Source organism: Micropterus salmoides, unplaced genomic scaffold (assembly GCF_014851395.1).
Source record: "Micropterus salmoides isolate LMB-PRFRI ecotype aquatic unplaced genomic scaffold, ASM1485139v1 Ms_hic_scaffold_16, whole genome shotgun sequence".
Taxonomy (NCBI): Eukaryota; Metazoa; Chordata; class Actinopteri; order Centrarchiformes; family Centrarchidae; genus Micropterus; species Micropterus salmoides.
In genome coordinates, this window is record NW_024040707.1 from 26718274 (window position 1) to 26740698 (window position 22425).

Here is a 22425-nt window from a genome sequence, read left to right on the forward strand (position 1 = left end):
TCTGACACTCCAATGCAGCTCTCTGGAACTCTGTCCTCCTGCCGCCGCACACAACCCAGCAGCTTCAGACAGACAGGTGAACAGACAGATAGACCATAAATAAACTATTTTCTTCTTGATCAAAAAACGGTCCAGCTCAATTGCTTGGGGGAGGCTTAACTGGGGCTATGAAGATTTGCGCCGGGGCTATGGCCCCAGCTACTGTTTCACCCTCTCTTTCTCTGTGCCACGTTTTGAATCCTGCCACAGTGATTTGTAATTATGCATCTTATTTCCAGCAATATACCCAAGCAGATAAGGAAATTCACAAGAGTTGGAAAATGTACGTTTTACATTGTTTTTATATTTGAGACTTTTGCATTGATAATTACTTTTAAGTCACATATATAAGTCATTTTTTTGTTTTTACATTTCTTACAGCATTTTGAACTCTCAAAGACTGTCCTTCTGTCCACAATACACTTACATAGTTAATATGTGGTTTTCAGCGGCCACTAGTGGTGTGGTTTTAAGATCGCTAAGAGGTGAGTGCGCCCACGCATGCCTGCCTTGAACTCATGAGCGAGCAAAATCAGAAACACAAGGCTTGCATTGGCTACAGAGATCCTGGAAACACAGGCATGCCGGCTGTAGCTTTTCACACAGACATACAAACGTTCCCCCCCACGACTTTGTAATGTTACCTTACAGATAGATATTGGCAAGACAGACTCACCGGGAGGCATTGTTGGGAGTAACGTGTTACAAAAGTAACGCAATTACAGTAATGAATTGCTTTTTGATATACTAAAAAAATCTGTAATAGCCTATTATACCCCTTACAATCTTAGTAATATGCGTTACATCGCATTTTGACCCGAAATTAAGTAGTGCTATGTTTTTTTAATAATTCACCAACACCAAGAAACATTTCGAATCCAGAAAAGCAGGAGATTCAAATAATCAATGATGTTAATCCCCCTAGCCCCCCAATTAATCAGAAGATTAATTTTTATGACAAAGACCCAACCGATCCGCGGATATAATTCTGCACTAGGACCCACCTATGCAGCAAATGTAACATTTCAACATTTCAAGAGCTTATCAGCCTAGTTGAGATTCAACAATTCAACTGACTGACTGATTGATTGACACACAGACAGACAAACATTATTTATAATGTTTATTTTCATGTTATTGAAATATATGAAAAGCCTAAATAATAATTTAGCATAATAATGTAATTTAATATCGGTCACAACTGTCATATTTAGGCATTGTCACCCTGAGGTCAGCAGCATAAGCAGTGGTAGAAAGAAGTCAGCGTAGCACAAAAATTTGCGATAGACAGCTCCCTTTTAAAGTCAAGGAGTTGCTAACGTTATCTGGTACACCTTCTCTACTGGTCGCTTTAGCTTACCCTTTCATTACAGTCATGTTACTAACTGCAGTCTAATTGTTATAAAGTGGCAACAATCTCATTTACAATATTCAGTCTTGCTTACAAACCATGTTGTTATCATCTAATGCATTTTGCAGAGTGTCCGGTGAAAGATACACAAGTAGTTATTGAAAAGCCGACAGGATTTGTTCAATTTCAAGCTGATAAAAATATTATTATTATATTGATTATGTGTTTGGCATGAACGTCTTCCCAATCCTCCCCCACATTTTGTTTGCACTGAGATGAGCTCATAATAAACCCCTTTCATTCACTTGACTAATTTAAAATTCTTTGGTTGACGTTATCATCTGCATTTCCCACTATTTTTACCATGGGGATCTAGATGTTTGATCACCCCTGCTTTCAAGTTTCCTCAGGCACAAAAGCCAACTTTCTAATATTGGGTGGTGATGGCGCAATGGTGTGCAACCTCTGACATGAATTGCAATTGTAAGTCGCTTTGGATTATAACGTCTGCTAAATGAATAAATGTAATGTCATAATAAGTGTCAAGTTATGCTGCAGGTTTTCAAGTTGCAGCATCCAGTCAAATCCAAACATTATGGAAATAACTTAACCCATTCATTTATCTTTCCTGATTAGATCTCTACTAAGGTGGACCTGAATAGTTGTGTGTAGTGTAATTAAACTGGCAGCTTTAGACTTCTAGTCAGATGGGGTCTGGATGGATCTACAGTATGCTGGGAATTTCATGATTTTGGGACCACGGGGACCTCACAGATGAAGTTGTTCATTTGTGATCTTAACATGTGAGTCGCAGAGGGTCATATTTTACAAACGAAGAGCTGCATGTGACACATGCAGGAAGACAGAAATTCGTGTGACTGAAGTTAACAAGTATACCCTATAATGAATGTGTTGATTTCATGTGTTCTCATGGTGTGTATGATCCATTTTAACCTTATTCTTTCAGCTCGGCTGTGTGTCAGCGTTTCCACATGAAAAGCCTTGGGCTCTGAATAAGTGGTTGTTCCAACTCACTTTTAAAAACTTCAAGTTTTCAAGTTCAGGCAAATGTGGGTGGAGCTGTATTCTCACTAGAGGGCAGACCTTGACCATTATATGTAACAGCAAAAGGCACGTACTCAAAAAGGCTTTAGTATTCAGTATCTGTGGTAGGTTATAATACTGTGGTAGACCCTCAAATTGACCTCACATCAACTTCAGCAAAAACAGCCAACACATAAAGGATTGAATATAAATGCTGAATTAGAAATATTGCTAGGTGTTATTGTGTAGCAAGTGTAAGAGATGACCTTACCATCATCCATGACTGCCTAGCTTCTGTTACAGACTGAATGTCTAAACATTTCCTCCATCTCAATTCTGACACACTTGGGGTCCCTGTGATCGGCCATGATTACTTTACCACGCGCTAGCAACATCAAGACTGCCTCCAAGAGTCTTGGCATCCTTTTTGACCAACATTTGAACTTTGAACCCCATATCACTAAACTCAATCTTGTTTCTTTTATATGTGAAATATTGCAAAGATCAACCCTTTTTCTTTTTCTTGTTTTGATTACTGTAACTCCCTCTTTACTTGTATTACTCAGTCTTCTCTAGCCCATCTTCAGTTAGAGCAAAGTGCAACAACGAAACTGTTAACAAATAATAGTTAAATGTCCCACATCACCTCAGTTCTTGCCTCCTTTCATTGGCTTCCAGTAAAACACAGATTTGATTTCAAAGTCCTACTAATCACCTACAAGGTTTGCATGGTCTGGCGCCTGTATATGTAGCAGAGTGGTTAAGCCCCAATTTGAGCTCTCAGCCACTCTGATCATCTGATCTAGGCCTTTAATCCGTTCCCTTTCTTATTTTAAATCCACAGGTGACCTCGCGTTTTTGGCTGTAGCTGCTAAACTCTGGAATAGAATTCCCAATTCCATCAGATCATGCTGAATCTGTTTTATATTAAGTGACAGCTGAAAACAAATTCTTGCAGAATAGCCTTTTAATAAACACTCTCTATTTGCCTTTAGTTTTGTTTTGTTTATCTTTGGCTATGTCTGATGCTTATATGAATACATGGTTGTATGTGTGTATGTTTGTATACTTGTATGTGCACATGTGTATTCTATCCTATATGTGCAGCATGTTGTAACTGTGTTTTAAAAAAATCAATACAAATTAAAAAAAAAATATATTACTCACTGCTGCAGATTATGATACATTAACAGCCAGCTTGTCAAGCAGAAATTGATTGAATCAACTGAGGCCAGTTAACAAAACCTTTTTAAATGCATCTCTTTGTTTGTTTCTTTTTGCTGAACTACTACTTATTCCTTTGAGTTTTTGTTGAATGCTGTCCTTGGTGTTTTTAGACTGTACATAGGCATTCTCTATGGGCCACCTCCCCTCATCCATGGATGTACGTTCTAATATCATTGCAGGCTCTCCTTACATGAGGGCCTGTATACTCAGAGCACCCCACCCCCCTCCCCACACACATACACACAGTTTTTGAACTAGTTGTTTACTTTCATGTTTGTATTACAGGAGAACACCGCTGACAAGTATTGTAAGAATTGTTGATAATTATGGATTCCAGCCATTCCTTGCCTTCACCTTGCACAACCTGCACAGACTCCTGAAAGTATACTTTAGAGCCACTCTTCTGTCCTGCTGTCTCTCTTTTTCTCCCCTCTCTCTCATTTCAGTTTAGCTCAACCCAGTATCAGTGTAAACACATCACTGGATTTTGCTGATGTCCATCTTTCAATCCCATTTCCATCTTCTGACAGCATGTTCTCTGTAGAACATTCATTTCATTAGCAGCTTACTATATTGGTCACATGCCCAAAGATCACATTAGACCTTAGCACACACACACGCATACATCAACACTTTGCAAAGGACACTGTCCACATATTAGGTGGCTGCTGGTTGGGGATATGTGATATGTATTGTTGACTTGGCTGGCACCACATAATGAGCTTGGCGATGGGGATTGTCATCATCTCTTGATAATTCCCATGGTACATATTCTGTCATTGATGAGCAATCCCACTATCTCCCCCCTATGAACCAAGTCAGGGCTGCATGCTATGAGAAGGGAAATACTGTTCCCTGCTGCTTTCATATGGAAAGGAATCACATGGGTGATTAAATGCCCACGAATTAAGGTTACAGTAGCATACCTATGCTATTAAATAAAATACAGATATGGTGTATATTACCACCAGTGAATTAATTTCTCTGGGCAACATTTAAAAGGTGATATAGTGTGTGTAATAGAAAGGATTTCAAAAGGCTATTTTAATGGAAGACATTTTCACATGAAGAGCACTGGTGTAAGATAAAATAATTGACAGCTGGATTCCATTTAGCTTCTTCAGGTTTAAGATTTTGTTATTATTCATGCCTCCGTCTCACTGCCATGGCTCCATGAATGTTATTAGTAGGGTGTGTTTTCTACATAGGATGTCATTTACACTGGGGACGCTGGGGACATATCCCCACCACAATTTGAAATGGCTGATTTTGCCCGCATCACTTTTTGAAAGCATTTGTTATAAACGTTCAGAAAAGTAGCACCAAGAAATGTTAACTAACAAATGCTTAGAGAAAGGTTTATTTGCACAACAAGAATACATGCAATGCAATGTAGTTTTCCCTTGAGCAGAAAATGTCTCCAGAATGCAGGAAATTACCAGTTTTTATGCTCAAAATCTTCAAATATCCAAATAGTGCTGAAAATATTTTTGTCTTGTCCTCGTGCATCATCACATCTTATAACCCAAATGTATCATCACACCCCTAATCTGATCCTTTGTGTCCCCACCAACACGAAGAGACGACCTTGGTTTTCTACAATGTCCAATTAAAATGTCTGCTGTAAAAAAAAGGCTTAATAATCGTTTAACTAAAAGTATTTCTCCCCAGCGAAAGGCAATGCAAAATTGTAGAATTTTAAAAACCCATATGTATGTATGTATGCACTATGGGTTTTCGTTTTCTCTTCATGTTACAGTTCAGTTTAGGTTCAGTAGCCTAACGAAGTCAACATTCAGAACATAGTGACAACCCCGAAAATAGGTCACAGTAAATTTCAGCACTTAAGAATTTCACCTATTACAGTGGGCTGGGCCTGGTAGGACTGGGTGGGGTCCAGCACTGTGGAAGGGGGCCTACCTGCTCCTGTATTCCCGGGACTGTATTGTGAGCTACCGGTGTCACTCGGGGCTCCACCTCCTCGCGCCGGCCTGAGCCCTCCACTGTACCGCTGCGGACCGGACACCGAGCTCATTCAGACAGCGCAGCCGCTACCAGACGGCTTGTGTAGGAGTGTGTGTGGGAGTGTGTGTGTGTGTGTGTGTGTGAGAGCGAGAGAGAGATAAAGCCAAAGAGATAAAGTTACCGTGTGGGTGTGTGTGTGTGTGTGTGTGTGTGTGTGTGTGTGAGAGAGAAAGGAGTCGCAGAAAACTTCCCGAGCAGGTGAGCGCTCCATCTTATCCTTCCGTCTTTGCAAACATTTCTCTTAAAACCACACCTCAGTGAAACCCAATAACGCAAAATCACCATTGGAACTTACAGTAGGCGATATTACAATAATGTTCCTCCTACAGGTGTCTGCTGAAGCGAGTTAATACTGCATGGACCTTATTACTGTAGCATATTCCCCACGGTACTACTGTAATACTCTCAGTAGGATTCAGAAAAGTGAATTTCAACACACTTAGCGGACTTTGTGCTAGGCTAATTTATCTTGTGGGCACGTAAGTGGACCGTTATTTAATTAATTTAATTAAATTACTGTTTTGTTTCTTTGCAAGACGTTTGCCAAAATAAAGCAACGAGATGGTGAGATCAACAGAAGCAGTCGGTTATAGCTAAATGTCCTGCATGTTTGGCTAGACTGAAAAAAAAGAAATTGATATTAAGAGTTGAAAGCTTTGACTTGCAGTGTGTGTGTGTGTGTGTGTGTGTGTGTGTGTGTGTGGACCTGTCCTCTAATTGACACCAGTGGGTCACTTATGGCTGGGAGGCAGATTTCTGACACTGTTGCACACATTCCTACCAGATTAACCAGCAGCACAGATTAATGGAGTGCAGAGCTCAGGTTCACTGTCTAAAATGCTATGAATGATATTCAAATTTCTGCTGCAGGTGAAGAGCAGACAGCAGCTTTGATACAGTGGTGTGTTGTCTCTTGTTCGTGTAACCTTGAAAAGCTTAAGGGGCATTCATTGAGTGTGAACAGCTTTATTTTTTACTTTAGGGTACTTAAGGGAACATTTGAGAATTTTTGCTATTTCTCCTTGAATTCAGGAATGTCAAATTGCCATTTATTTCTTTTCACCAGCTTGTCAGGGTATTTAGACATGTATGTTTGGAGGTACATATTCCCATGGCCCTTGTAGGCTTAGTCTAGCTTTAATCAGCTCAAGGACCTGGCCTCTCGCCCTACTGCTGAGATCAACTCTAACCTGGAGGGTTAATATGATCCACGAGTCGGGGAGAACGGGGAGACACTGGTCACTGCAGCACTTGAACGCACCACCACAAACCAGTGAGGACATGTGCTTTATTATGCAAGTTTCACGTCTCTGCGAGTTGATTTTGATAGTATACTATAATAAATTGAAACCTACCTTGGCAGGTTATGTGGGCTGAGTAGGTGGGAGTGTGTGTGTGTGAGAGGGGATGTGCTTTAGTGTAAGTGAAGTGTAGTGTGTGTGTGCCTTTGTGCTTGGATAATCTATAGATCAGGAGGGCTCTCCGGATCTTGCTGCCATCGGCCACCTTAAGCTCTATCAGTGTGTCTTTGATATCTGAGCCTCTGTACAGCCTCTGCTGGCTGCGATGCTCATAATCACGTCCCCTGATATAAATCAACCCCTTGTTTGCAGCACACTGACAAGAGGGACGGATTACGCTGTGCTGCTTTTCAAGTCTGTCTCTTTTGCTCCTTTCTTTCTGTCTAAAACGTATGTCTCTGGGGAACTGTGCTAATCTAACTCAGACTAATAGAGTGTGTACAACTAATGATTATTTTAATTAAAGGAGATATATTGCTTTGATTATCTTTTATTTAATTCATTAATTAATTAGTGTATAAAATGTAAAAATGCCACGTCTTTATATGGTAAAGTTAGTCCAATCACCAGTCACAGAAGTATCCATTTTACAACATCTTGAAGATGATTTAATAAGACCTAGTGCATCTTTTAAAAGTTCAGATTGATTGTTGTTAGGTTTAACCACTGTTAACTGTATTTTATCCTGTCAGCCTGTCCCATAAACCTCTGCATCTGCATCTGACGCTCGGTAGCTACACCCATAAACCATTTTTGGAAAGAAGAGTGGTGGTAAAATCTTTTGAAGACAAATCATTTGTTTAATAAATAAATTTTAGTTTGCTGTTAACTACAAAAAATCGTCACTGAACTAAGACCTTTCTGTTTGTCTCTTTAAAAATATTCTTAAATGGGGATTTATGAAATGTAATACCTAATAATTTCTTTATTTTTCATGTTCTTCCTACCAAATACTTGATGCAGAAAAGAAATTCCAGAAAAAAAGCATATAACACAATTCTCTTTCTCTATAGGCGTGTCCTCTCTTCCCTCTCCTGCACACACACAGAGGAAATTTACACTGGAAATGGCTGATAGCATGCCAACCCCATCATAGATAGTCTCATTAACAACAGGAAATGCAATTTCCTTAGATGTGTTATTGAAAAACTCTGCCAAATATCCCGCCTGTCTTTTATGTAGGCAGGAAACTTCTCTAAGCACTGATTGCCCCTCTTTGTTTTATATTACGCAGTGATATAACCTCTTTTGTAATTCCAAGTGCAAATTGTCCGCACTATAGAGAGAACAAGGCTCCGACCTCTGAGGCAACCCCATGTCCATTTCACAGCTGTAACAGTTACATAATGACGAGAAGGACATTATGCCTTCGTATGTTAATGGAAGTATCAAACATCACTTCCATTTCACTTTATCATGCATAAAGGCTTCATATTTAGCTCACTGAAAGAAAATACAGATCAGCTCAGTTCACTGAATGTTGAATATAGTGAAGAACTGACCTAACTGCATTTTTATTTGCATAAATGTTTAGTTATCAAATTTTATAGAAGATGAATTCATAACACCAAGTATTACCCAACTGTTGTAACTTCCGAGTGACGTTGTTGTGAGATGCACACACACATGGATCACTGATAGCTTATTAGGATTAGGTGAACAACATGAGGAGTTGTTTTGTGTCATAAACTGCAGGAACTGTTAAGTAATTAGATTTTAGCATCTGCTGATCTGGTCAGAGCTCTGAATTTCAATAAGGTGGTGGATAGATTTGCACTGAAACTTGCGAGGAAGAAACTTCAGTTTTAATGAAAGACATCTGTTGAATTGAGTGAACATATGTCAGGCCATGTGATCAATGCTTTGTTGACCAGCCTGATGTGTGTTTAGAGCGTCAGTGTGCGACTCAGAGAAAAGCTGATAGTGGTCCAGACTGTAAGTGATTTAAAATGCATCAAGCTCCTATCTTTAGCTATTGTTGTGACCTTAAATTTAATTGACCTTAATTTCATCAGTGTGCTATTTTGTTGCCAAGCTAAGAGTGCAAGGTGCGCAGATGGGAGTTTAATTTAAATGAGGCATCGCAAATTGTTAGTATTTTGGTGGACAATGCGTCTTAGACTTCTCACTGTGAAAAGATGTCTCAGAACCACTTCTGTTTCTGATGCAACCTCAATCCGGAGCCCACAAAGCAATGTATTTAACTAGGGCCTATAGTTTCTTATCAGTGAAGCTTTACCTGTATACATTGGAGTCATCTGAGTATTAACATAAAACATCTGGCATACATTCAGTGTCTGGTATATTTTGATGGTAATCAGTTTCACTATCCACGAAGTGCTCCTCACTGGCGCAAGCTAACGGGAGGTATTTCATCGCTTACATAACTTTGAAAAATGCTAACGATGCTGCCTGTTGGTAGCCTGGGACCCCACTGTCAGTTCATTTTTCATTGTCAAAACATGCAAGAGCTAACTTTCTATTGTCTCAGTTACCGTTATTACTGCTTTTAGCTGTGGTTTCTCACTAGAATCCCATCTTGTCATGTTAGCTAGCCATCACCGACAGATACATCAACATCTGGTGTGTAGTAAAGGATATTTTTTAAATAGGATGGCTGTTGCATACATTTAGTGGTAAACAGTGGTTTCTAGCAAGTCCCTTCCTTTCTTCCATATATAAACTCTGGCGGCACTTTCATTTTCTGAAATGACTCACCTGGAGTGTGGCCTAAAGCTCTGCCTGGTTAACATGTACTTTACTTTCCTTCTCCCCAAGACTTAATACAAAGCTACAAACTGCATTTCACCTCCACCGCTCACCTTTTGATTCTCTGGCTTTCTAGTACAAACATGAATGTGATGATTGTGTTGGTTGGTGTGCGTCTGAACTGAATTAAAACACCTTAACGGCTCCTCACTAGCTAATGTCTGGTCATGCCCTCACATTAGCTTTTTGTTGGTCTTCTGGGTGTGTCCCTCTGAGTTTAGTTATACATTCATTTCTGTGATAAACTGCTTAAGACCCCAAACAACATAGCTGATTTCAGAGTAGATCAGATACAGGATTTAGTAAGAGGACATAACACAGGCAAAAAAAGAAGACTCTACTGGCTGTGTGTGAGCAGGAAGCACTATACACACTGTTGTGGTGTGTGTGTGTGTGTGTGTGTGTGTACATAGGTGGTGTGGAAGAAACGCTAAGGAAGCCCAGCAGTAAATGGAATAAGGTGTGCCTTATTTGAGGTCTGGGTCAATAGCAGTGAAATCTGTAGTGCATCTCACACTACTACTGATTTAACTCTCTCTGCAAACCTGAATGGAGAATTATCTTTGATGATAATCTTTCATTTACTGTACAGTGCCTGCAGAAATGAATTAAGCATTATGAGATTTCCTTTGGCAATGTGTGTAGGGGATTAGGAAGTTGTTTGAAAGGAAATTGTTTGCCTGTTTGACACTATGATTGAATCAAATCCCTTTATTTTATTTTATGCTGCTTTGGTGGTCTTTTTACATCAAATGAAGCAGTTGGTTAAATCTGTTGGTGAAGACCAGGGCTTCATTCTTATCCATGAAAGAATCATTTGAACCATAAAGTGCTGTTTATGTCGTGTGCACATAGCTCTTTCTGTGTAATTGTAAGGTAAACAACACTATAAATTTCAAAAAGGGAGTTAGTTTTAAAAAATGTGTGCGCTGTACAAACCTGTTGTTTTAATCACTCTCTCCATTTACACATGATGAGATATTTACCCCAAAGCTGAATGAAACAAGTCCTCATCTCTTTGGGTAGCTGAAAGCCATTTATTAACAATGTAGTAAATCACTAACTGAATTAGAGTAAAGGTTGAAGGCTGGAAATGGTTCACTCCAAGGTGCAGGTGACTGCGGAAGTGTGGAAGCAATAAAACTAGAATTAAAAGTCACACTCTGGAAGCAGCATTAATTTGTCTTCCCTATTAAACCACAGGCAAAATAACACATTTCTGTGTAGTGTGTATCATTCAGATTTGCTGAGCAGTGCATAAGTATTTAATGAGAGTTGAACTGAGCTGCACTGGAAAGTATTTAAAGCCTGTGATATCACTTCAAGCTCCTGTTAGACTTTCTTTAGGTTGGCTGTTCTGCAGTAGATATGAGTGGAGTATTACTGCTGTGAGTTGTTTTGTGTCATAATATCAGATGTTAGTTTTTAACCAGCCGTTCTGTCTTCTTTGATACTTCACCTGCTGTTTGCGGCACACTGCCATATATTTGTTCCAGTTGGTATGTACTAATTATACCCTGTTTTTGCGCTGCGTGGAACAAGTGAGGCTTACATTTACTGTAAATAGTTTAACTGCCAGAGGTGGACTGATTGCTTTATTCTATTTGCAGATTTTCGTTTGAGAGTATATAAAAACTAGATGGAGAAGTTAAAAGTAATGGATAAATGGTTGAAACCTCTGCCACTCCAAGGTATTAGAATGAATGCAAGTTTGACTAAACTGACCTAATGTAATGTAGTAATTCAGTAGTATAACATATATTATAACAATATCCACTTTTAGATAAGTTATGGTGCAAAATAAGATACACATTTGGATCATAATGGGCAGTGTGGATGAAGGGTACTTGATTTCATCTGGGCTGTGGGGATCTATCACACAAATAAGTTTAGGAACCAGTGGCTTAGATGACTTATTTCTCCTTACAGCTCTGAGTATTGAGCCACCTGCCTGGATAAGTAAAGCAGACTTCCTCCATGACCTCATCTGAATGATTTGACCCCATATCCAGCCCGCCCTTGTTTTACAATACTTTAACAACAGTGTTTCAAGCTGTAGCGTATTGGCAGTGCGTTCAGTAGCTCAGTCTGAAGCCCTTCATTTGATGTGTACACAAACTCAGACACACACAGAGTCAGGCTTATCATGTTAACGTGTTCACGGATATGGGAGCCTGGGATTGTTTGGACTAGTGTCTCGAGATTTCTCAGCTTTGTCTGACCGCTACACAGAAGTTATAGTGGTGGCACTGAACTTTCTGCACGTTCCCTCTTATCTTCTTGTCATGATTGTGTGTGTGTGTGTGTGTGTGTGTGGGGCGGGGGGGGGGGGGGGGGTGGTTTCTTTGCTCAAGGTCTAGGTTAACCAGGTGCAGTCTGACTTTTCTCCTTTATGTTACTTGTACAGTAGTTGTTTTTTCTTTTACTAAATACCTGGATGGTCGTGATGTGGAAGATTACAGAATGTCTGTAGATATGGATTGCTTATACTTTGATTTTGACGTATTTGAAAGCATTCATTGCGCAGGCATTTTCACTTTAGGTTTGTGAAAGCAGTCCTTTAGGAGAAGGTGCTACATTTAGTCCCCGGGATGGCATCTCAGTTGCCTCACAAGTCAAAATGAAATTACAGTACAGAAGACAGTGAGTGAGAGTGCAGTGATTGGAATGACTTCTAAATTTTCACAGCTGATGAAGGTTTAAAAAAATGTAGAATCTAGAATAAAAACATATAAATCATTTCTGCAGCATCGAGCCATCTCACTATAGCTTGCCAGCAGCTCTACTGGTCTCTTCTGTGGTTGCTGTGTGACATGGTGAGTGAGCCTCTCCATCTCCCTCTTTAACAGAGGGCAAAGGTCACATCACCAGAGCGCTGTGAATGTGAACGCTTTGTTCTGTCCTGCAGTTTTTTAGTTGTCAAGCTTGAATCACGCGCATGCATGCACATATCCCACACACTGACATGCACTAGCACAAACACACACCTTCCCACTCCTTTCTCTTTGTCTTAATAGCACCAGTTGCTTCAACCTTTTCAAATTTCTGCATAGAGTTGGCCCCAAATGTCTCCTACGACTAGCAGTTTTGGGAAGAGTGCAGTTTTATCTTTCAGTGCAGCGAGCTTGCTTGCTCAGAGTAGAGGTGAAGCTTTCATCTGTTGGTCGGCTCCTCTTCCTAAGTGCCAAGAAAGTGGTGATATGTAGTGGTGGGGTGGAGTGGATTGTGGTGGTGATCTGAAACTTCCCAGAGAGCTAAAATGTCTGTCCCTGTCAGACACGGACACCTCTCTTCTTCTTTCCTCATTCTTTTTTCCAATAGGTTTTCTCCTTTTTCCATCTTCCTCTCTTCCTCTTAACTATCTCTCTCTCTGTTTGTATCTCTCGGCTTCCTCTCTGCCTCTCTCACCCTTCACTCTCCCTCAGTGTCCAGAAGAAAGGGGTGATGCATTCCAAAAGCCTGGAGACCATTCCCCTCTTTCAGCCAGTGGCCCACAGAGTGACAGAGGAATTAGAATAAGAATAGCTGTCCATTCACCCCAGTGCCCCAGTGACGAGCTGGAGGGAGCAAAAGAGGGCGAAACGGAGGGAGACGGAGGGAGGAGAGGAATAAAAGGGGGTCCTGCACGCGGGGTTCCCATTGGCCGGTGCTGTTCCCTCTGTTTTTACATCGCTGCCGTCAGTTGTGCTTTCAAGTTTGTTTTACACATTCTGGCACTCTTACACACCACACATGTGCATGCACGCGTAAATATACACATTAGGATCTAGGGCTTGCACACGTGCACACTCGGATATGGGAATCTACACACACACATACACACTGTCAGATGAAATTGGCCTACAGAGACACAGTGAGCAATTCTGACCACGCAGTGCAGAGGAGAGTGAGGAGACCTGTGTGAGTATGAAGCTGGAATCATCTATTGCTTACTGATAATGACTATTAAACTGTCACTGTTCTTTTACAGTCAGCTGAAACTCTTGAATTCTTGTGTTTTCAGTGGATTAGTCTTGCAGGGAATATTTTGTATAAAATGTGACCCTGTAGTGTCATCACCATCTTTTAACTATGTAGCTGTTAAAATGTAACAATAGTGTTGTAGTTTTACAGGTCAACAGGTGTTTTTTATTTGTTTTGTTTCATTTCTTCGCAAATGGCTTGTGGCTTAATGTACAGTTTATTTAACAGAAAGTTCATTATATTGCGATGATTGTAGCTTTTGATGAACGTAATCGCAATCAAGTTTTAGATGTCATTAAAGATCTCTAAAGTTCTCCAGTGGAGATCTCTCTACTCAGACACAGATTGGAGACTGTGCAATGCGGGGCTCCTCACCAGGTCTGAAGTGGTAAAAAGGGGGTGGGTTTACAACCCTGCAATTGCACAGCTATTCTGTTGTGAGCCCACAAGGGCCATGATAGATGGATTGATGGAACTACTTCAAAAAACAATCTCGATTCAATCCACTATGGTCTTAACTTTAAACAACATAACATGACTTAATGGTACATAAGTGAGCATTTTGTCTTCTGAATCTGTTTCTTTGTCTTTAAATCTTGAATTAGTTGAACCTTCTTTTCTTTCTCCAGGTGCTTTGTAAGATTGATAATTAGTTCATATCTCAGGGAAGATCAACTCCAACTCGTCAACTTTTCTTTAGAGAAGAAAAAACACTCCCCATTCCCAAGTCGTCGCAGTAAAGTAAAGACCCCTTGGTCACTTTTTCCTTTAGAAGACATAAAGAGGTCACCAGTGCATTAAAAAGAAACGCCAAGGGTCTAGACTCTAACAGCAGTCTATTTGTGATGACTTGGGAGTGAGAATGTTTTGCAAAAACAGCAGTTTTCTGCTTTGTGACAATGCATTTTTTTCCCAGCTAACCGTTTATTTAGCGTAAGAAGCGGTATAGTTATCTCAGCAAGGGCTGTCACAATGTCAGATTTTCACTACACAATTATCATGGGCAAAACAATTCACGATAACGATATTACTGAGCTGACCTGAATCTTCTGCAGGACGATGGGTGAACAGGTTTGTGGTATTCCCCCACTTGTGGTTACTATTGACAGGGGTGTCTACTAACACCCTGTCACACTGGCTGGCTAACTTTTTTTGGTTGCGGGTAGAGTGTCTTGGTCTTGTCTGCCATGTACTCCGGCACCGCCATGATGTAATTTGCGAGTCAGCAGTCGCCACACAATGTGAGGTAACTTATTAGCATGCTAGCTATTTACTACGTCTTCTTCTTCTTTTCGTTTTATGGCCACCAGCGACTTAAGAGGTGCTGGGGATTATTTACACAATATTACTATAAGTGTATTATTGACACATATCGATATTAAATTTTTTAATAAAATGGTGATTGTCAATTCCCCTGTCAATTTTATTAAGCCACCCCTAATCTTTATTTTTTTCAATAAATGCATGGTTTTCTTTGTACAACAATACTTCATCTTTTTGGTTAATATCCTGCCCATGTGCTATGGCTCTAGGGTGAGCAGTGTAATCTGAATATTAGCAAGAACCTCAAGTAAAACAAACTTAGTGATGAAGCAAAGAGCATTGTTCACATCACATTATTCCTCAAGGTTGGAAGGAATATTGGCAAACAACATCTTCTTGACATGGGAAGTTGGGATACGAGTTTATCCAGGCTGTTGGTATTTGGTAATTGCATTTACATATCAAGAAAACAAATACGATGTTATGAATGCAGTCAACACATCAATACACATGTAAATCCTTTGAACTGAGTGTTGAGATTTTGTGGGCTCATTTGTCAGTGCTTCTGCCTTTGACAGTGTGAGCGCGTGGCCACGTGGACCTCCTATTGCCATGCTGAGTGTGAAAAATGCTTTCCAACCGAGACCTACTTTAGATCACAAATCTGGATTACTGAGCAAGGTTAAGCTGTTTGAGAAATTCTGGAGTTGATTTGAATAGGAGACATTTTGTAATTCGCTTTCAACAATTCTGCCAACTCTGATGACCCTGGCCTCTTTTAGTAAATTGTGCTTTGTTAATGGATGTTTTATTGATTTCTTTGTCACACTAAAATGATTTGTGTCTGCTTGTTATAGCCAGAGAGACTGCCTGGTGCCGATGCGTTCAGGCATCCTGATGCCCATCATGGCTGTGTATCTGAGCCTCCTCATGCTGGGTGAGTAGAAGTCATAGATCAGTTTTGTCTTTTTCTGTTTGGGGTTGCTTTCACATCTGAATTAAGCCATCTAGGCCACCTGGAAAAGGGGGCTTCAGTATGTATCTTGGTCACACTTTTTAAAAACAACAAATCTAAGGGACCGACATCTAGATTATAGGCAGATTTATAGTTTTGGGATTTTTTAAAACTCATCATCAGCCTCAAAAATCCAGTATCGCTCGGACTATAGTCAATCACCAAGGCTGTCCAATCAATGAAATACCTTTCAGTCCTAGTGACTTCGTGTTTAACCATCCTGGTTTGTTTGTAAGAGGTCAGTGTGGACACTAACCGAACCAGAACTAAAGGGGCAACACTATATATATTTTTTGTCTTTGTCCAGACCAAACTACAGATGTGAAAGCGATGGAAGTTGCATTATTTGTGACAACCTCAGGGGCAGAAACATAAAGCTAACCAGTGCCAAAAAAATGCAGTTCATCGAATGGCCACATGAGGCTGGCTCCAACTGCGAGTCAATCTCCATAGACCACCATGTTAAAATAAACATATTTGCAGACTGGTAAAAAAAATAGTTTTAGTCTCTATAGCTAATTTACCCCTTCATGACGCCTGTGCGGGGTGAATTATTATTATTATTATTCAATTTTGGATTACCCAGTGTCAGGCACTGCCAAGACAGTGACGGCCTGAGCTTCACAATTGCTCTTCAGAAGGGCAATAAGAAAGTGTAAGCTTGCTTTCACACCTGTAGCTCGGTTCATTTGGTCCTGACTGAGGGAACAAATGAAACAATATCATTCTAAATCCAGGCAACAAGCATGTTGTAATTTCTTCAAATACTAGCAAAGTCCCTGTCATCCTGGCTGCCCTCAGACAAACAGGATACCAAACGAAAATACAGATTCAAGGGAAATATTTGGTAATCAACCCATGGGAAGCAACAGCATCTGTAGACTGTAGAACAGTGGGAAAAAACTTATAAGCACAACTTATTTTTATCCCAACCAAAGCGTGTTTTGCCAGCCAATCCCTTCTCAGTACAGGCATTCTGATGATACATTATGTCCTCTCCTTCCCAGCCTTGAACCCCCATCATATTTGTTGTTTTTTTGCCTTAATAGACTCACAGCCAAAGGAAGTCCTCACAGACTCATACTCTCCCTGTACATTGTCATTAGGTCCAATCTATCATTATTTCCTGCACGCTAATCATAGGATTGAGCTGTAACCACAGGTGTTTGTACTGGATTGTGTTGACGGGGGTGGCGGGACCCTGAATCATACCAATAATTGTGTCATACTTGATTTACCGCCATATATAGAGAGGAAGAAGAGTGTGTTGCTTGTTAAGTGACATTTCAGCAATGCGAATGCTTTAATCCGGGATCTTAAGGATGTTGTCTGTAAACACACTCCCTGTGAGCTTTTTTGTTTGTTGTGCAAACCAAAAGGCCTATGATATATTGCAGCACAAGAATTTTCAATAAAAAGTGACAATGTGCACTTTCAGAAACATTTGATAGTGAAATGACCTTCAGTGAAGTCGTGTTTCACATTTACACTATTTTGATAAAAATGAATTGACTTTTAATTGAAACAAATCAACATATTGCCTTTTCTTTAACAACTTAAGATCAGTGAAATCTATAGATGTTCCTGAGTAAGATTTGGCCCAGCGCTTTAGGTGTTGAAAAATATAATTTTGAGTAAATTGAGAAAAAGTTGCAAAATTTGACATTTGTAGAGCAGAAGGCCATTGGAGCAAAGGTGCAGATGAATTGAGAGATTAAAATGATGAAAAGTATTTGACTCTAAGCCATCTAATTTCTGAGATAATTAAAAAGTAAACTTGATTGTTACAGCGCCACCTTGAGGTCAACTCATTTTTTGCGCCTTAGTAGTGGATGGAATTTGCAGCCCCGCCATGCCAATTATGATGAGTTTTGGTCAGGTAGTTTTTGCTGCATGAACAGTTTGAGAGTAAAACAAAAAAGAAAGGTTAGAAAGAAAGAAAGAATCATGAGCTGCTTTGACCCCTAATAATGAGAACCAAAACAATAGGGCTCCAGCAGGGAGTTTCACTGGCTTCACTTCAGGTTCACGAGAAAGCTGCAATTTTTTCTGCAAAGTTTTTCTTTATGGCACATTTGTGTTTGTTTGTGACTGGATGTTACTGACTGCACAGGAGCACTTTGCTGGATTGAAGGATTTATTATGTCAAAAATGTCTTTTATTTGTGTGATTTTATTTTATTCAGGTTTAAATTTAATTTATTTGTTAAGAGACTAGTCTGACTTGACTGGCGGTCTGGAGTTGAATAGCCAGTTTAATAGGCCTGCTGTGCATATCTGATTTGTGCTATTGGGCTATATAAATTGGCTTGACTTGAGTTTGTAGTCAAGTGTTGGCCAGAAGTCTGACTTTGTCTAGAAGCAGCCATTGGATGAGTACAGACATCAATCAAACATCTCTGTCTGTGTGACAACTCAGACGGACTCAAAATTGAGGAACTCCAATTTCACATTCTTTTCTGCAGATCCTCACCTGTCTGCTCCTGTCTCCGTACAAGCCATACAAACTGCAAATCTCCAAGTTTTAAAAATGTTAAATTCAAGTGGATGCATCTGTGCCCCAGTTCATAGTGCCTGGAGCAAATGCACTTCTGTTAGTCTTTACATTAGCTTCGTTCATCCTGCCTCTAAATAGTGCTTCATAATATAGCTGAATGGCAATAGAAAGTGGGTTTTGTGGCCAACTTATAATGCCAGGACCTCTGAATACCTTGTGACTTCCCGACCTTGTCTATGTCTTTTAGGCCCAAGCTCACTTGTTCCTACTGAAACGCAGGTTAATTAGGTCAGCTTGTAGGATTTGTAAACGGTGATTTGTGGAATGTGTAGTAAATGATGGGCCACTGACAGCAGCACTGGATCGGAGGCAGATAGGCCCTCTAGGGTTAATTGGTGACTGAGGGGCATTTTTCAAAAGGGCCACACACACACAAGCCACTTTTAAAGGTGCTTTTTCTTCTTGTCGGATCTGTCCCTGTTACCTATGTTTCTGTGTTTGGATCTCAGGAGACTTAACAGCAATTTTATCAAAGTTAAAGAGAAATTCTTGTCTTTAACCACCCACACACCTTGAAATGGAGACTGACTAAGTATATTATACTTGCCTTTCCCAAGGTGCCTGCACAAAGGTATCTGGGTCAGTCTCTATGTTAATTATTAACTGCAAGAAGACTGTAGTCCTTCAAGACATAAGAATGAATGAACACATGAATGAATGGATGAATGAGAGAATAAATGTGTATTAAGGGTGACAATACAACAAATTACTAAATAGTTATTTCAGTTATGGCGTTTTCTACCAAAGATAGACTACATGTAACTGTCCCACTAGAATGTTTTAAATTTTTCTTATCTCTTTTCAAGTTTTCTTAATCGATAGACCAAGTATTATAAACCAAAAAAATATGAGATCATTCCAATTTTTTATTCTGACACCTTCTAAGGTGCCCTTGATGATCTTTTCGGACCTTTACCGGAGAAAAGCAACTACGGTCACCGGACTCAACGACTGCAGCGGCCTTGCTCATGTGACATGGCGACGTTCTGCAGCACACAATTTCTAACCAGCATGCATCACGTTAAGTCAGCGCCGCGCAGCCCCGCATGAAGTTGAGCGTACCTGATAATGATTCCACACTGAACTGACAGCTGATTGCAAGCAGAGGGGATAACAGATTTAAAGGTTGACGGCAGCAATTTGATTGGCTGATGAAAGATCAGGGCAAATTCGGGTTGGTTGGCTGAACAAGTAGCCGAGGAAAGGATAAAATACAGACTGATGCTTTGCCTGTAAACTGATTGGATGTTAACTGGACTTTGAAGACATAAAATGAGTGTTTTCAAATATGCTTAAGTGGAGCAAACTACAGAGTTTGATTGATCCAAAGATGGAAACAAAGATTCCAGATGGATTCCAGAGCTTGGCACTTGTATTCGACAGTGATTATCAGTTGTGTTTACATTCCTGCCTCCTGCTGCACTGTTGTTGGACTTCCAACAGAAATGATGGATTACTAATTCAACACAGATTTATAAATTTAAGAACGTTGTACCATGCATCCCTTTGAAGCCTTATTGATTGGAGTTTAGTAAAAAAATATGTGTGTATCCTCTCGGTTCTGTACCTCCATTCTCTGGCCTACATACTGTTTGTGTCTATACATGCAGAACAGAAGCGTGTGTTTGCATCGCTTGCTTCACCACCTTGACACCTGGAATGTTTTCTCTAATGAGTAACATTTTCCTCTCTGTCCCTGCATTCTTGCCATAGTGGTGTATAAAGGTGGGAGATGCCCCAGGGTGTGTTTACCTTTGACTTCTCCCCTATGTTTCAGCTTTTTTGTGCACGTGTGTGTATGTTACATTGCCACGTGCTACACTCTAATCACACGCTGGTAAACCAGCTGGTGTCAAACAACATCTGTGCAACTGGTTTTATTTCAAGTCACACTCCTGCATCTCAGCCTTACTTTCTTTTTCAGTAGTCTGTACAGTAATACAGTAACTCATTTGGTGTCCGTCAGGCAGTTGTGTTGGTTTGTCATTTTACCAGAAAACCAAATTCTCAATATAGAATAGCACCCCTTAATTAAGGCTTATTGCTTGCCAGAAATGGCAGGTACTTAACTAGTGGTTGCTGTTACAATATGCTCCCACTCTGTTCAAGTTCAAGCCATTAGTCGACAAGTCATTGCACATTTATGATATTAATTTAATCATTTAAATATATATTTACTGGGGCATCAGAAAAATTTCCTGGGCTGGGTAAAAGAGTCCGGGTTGGAGCCTCTGTATATCTCTATTCCCTGTCGTCAAACTGGCCTCTGTGGGTCTCGGAGGCTGTGTTCGGTCCCGGTCTGTGTTCACTTGGATGCTCTGAGCCCGGTTCTGTTGCCTGCTCACTCGGCTCGGTTCTGGCGCTCATTGGAGCATTCCACGCTGGGTGCCCCACCCAAGGTCCGAAAACCTCCTCCTCTAGGCCGTCCAAAGTTCCTGTGCTATTGTATAGACACCAACACTGAGCTAACCAGCTAATGGCAGCTAGAGTTAACAGCAGTGCGCCGGTAAATTACTTCTGTCTAGGGCTGGTCAATAAAACAATAATGATAATTAAATAACAATATACTAAATGTTCAGTATATCGTCAATAAATATTTGCTTTAATTAATTTGAATCACAAACAAATTAGCACCTAATATTTCCTATTAAAATATTTATTTTGTTGAAAAAAGATTAATCATATTTGTTGAAAAAGATAATAGTTTTAAATGTTCTAACTCAGACTTCTGAAGTGATCCACTGTTTAGCATCAAGTGTTGAAGTTCTGACCATAAAGAAAAGTTTAACCACATAATTAACCATCTGCTTTCTTCAATATTTACTCAGGAGCAAAAATCAGCCTTTAAACTTATGATACTTAATGATTTGACATATATCGTGATAATTATCGATATCGAATGATATGAAATGTTTTTATCGTGATAACAGTTTTGGCCATATCGCCCAGCCCTACTTCTGTGTCCCAAGAGAAAAGGTCCGTGTTGCAACAATCCCCTGATACTTTCATCCTGGTGACAGGTGCAGCTCCCGAATGGAGTTTGAGGTTTAAGGCTTTTTATTCTGTGGCTACTGAAAAGTTTGACGACTAAGAATCTTCGGTTTACCCGATTATCAGGGGCAGCCCTAGAAAGTACACTTCCTAAAGTACAGCAATCATAGTTTGGAAGTGCCTTGCTGAATGGCACTTCCAAACAATTATTTTTTATTATTGGTCACATAAGCATCCTCTCCTGTCTGGTGTGTTATTATTGTGCTGTATTGTCATTACTGCAATCAAATCTGTAGGTTCCTAAAGTTTAAAAGCATCCTACAAGCACACTAGCACACTCCAATTGCACCATGCACACACGTAGAATATATGAATGAAAATGCATGAACAAATGCTAATACATTCGCCTGAAAACAATGACGTCAGGCTGTTACTGCATACACCACTAAATTAATAGAATGCACACCTCAAAATATGCATTCTGAAGTTCTCCATGCTAGTTGGGGCAGGTGAAAACCAAGTAAAGGATATGTTTCCTATGGCCCACACAGACAGGGGGATCAACACTACTGTCATGTCTCAGATGTCAGAAGCATCATTTGAAAAATGAGGGTCTGTCACGTGTGAGTGTGTAATGGCTTTGCCTTGTAATTAGCAACACAAACACCATTTTTTTCTGTTTCAGCATAGTCTTACAGACTGGAGAAAGCCTTTAGATGGATATTTTGTAACTGGCATATATTATAGTAGCGACATTCCATGCATGTGTGGTCTATTTCAAGACAGAACACAACCTCTCTCACTAATTAAAACTGAGGGTAAATTATGACTACTGAGTAGTACATGCCTAGACAGAGTGTCGGGAGAGGATCTCATAACAC

The 22425-nt window shown here is 40.0% G+C and overlaps 1 protein-coding gene across 1 annotated transcript in view; it reads left to right on the plus strand.

The window, feature by feature from the left end:
* The first annotated feature begins 5612 nt into the window (after nt 1-5612).
* The window catches only part of lamb2l (laminin, beta 2-like), a 52764-nt gene continuing 35951 nt past the window's right edge, over nt 5613-22425 (plus strand). Inside the window, exons 1-2 of the mRNA XM_038723161.1 lie at nt 5613-5884; nt 15840-15919. Of these exons, the coding sequence (XP_038579089.1) occupies nt 15862-15919 (58 nt within the window). The 5' untranslated portion in view covers nt 5613-5884; nt 15840-15861. The remainder of the gene's footprint in view (nt 5885-15839; nt 15920-22425) is intronic.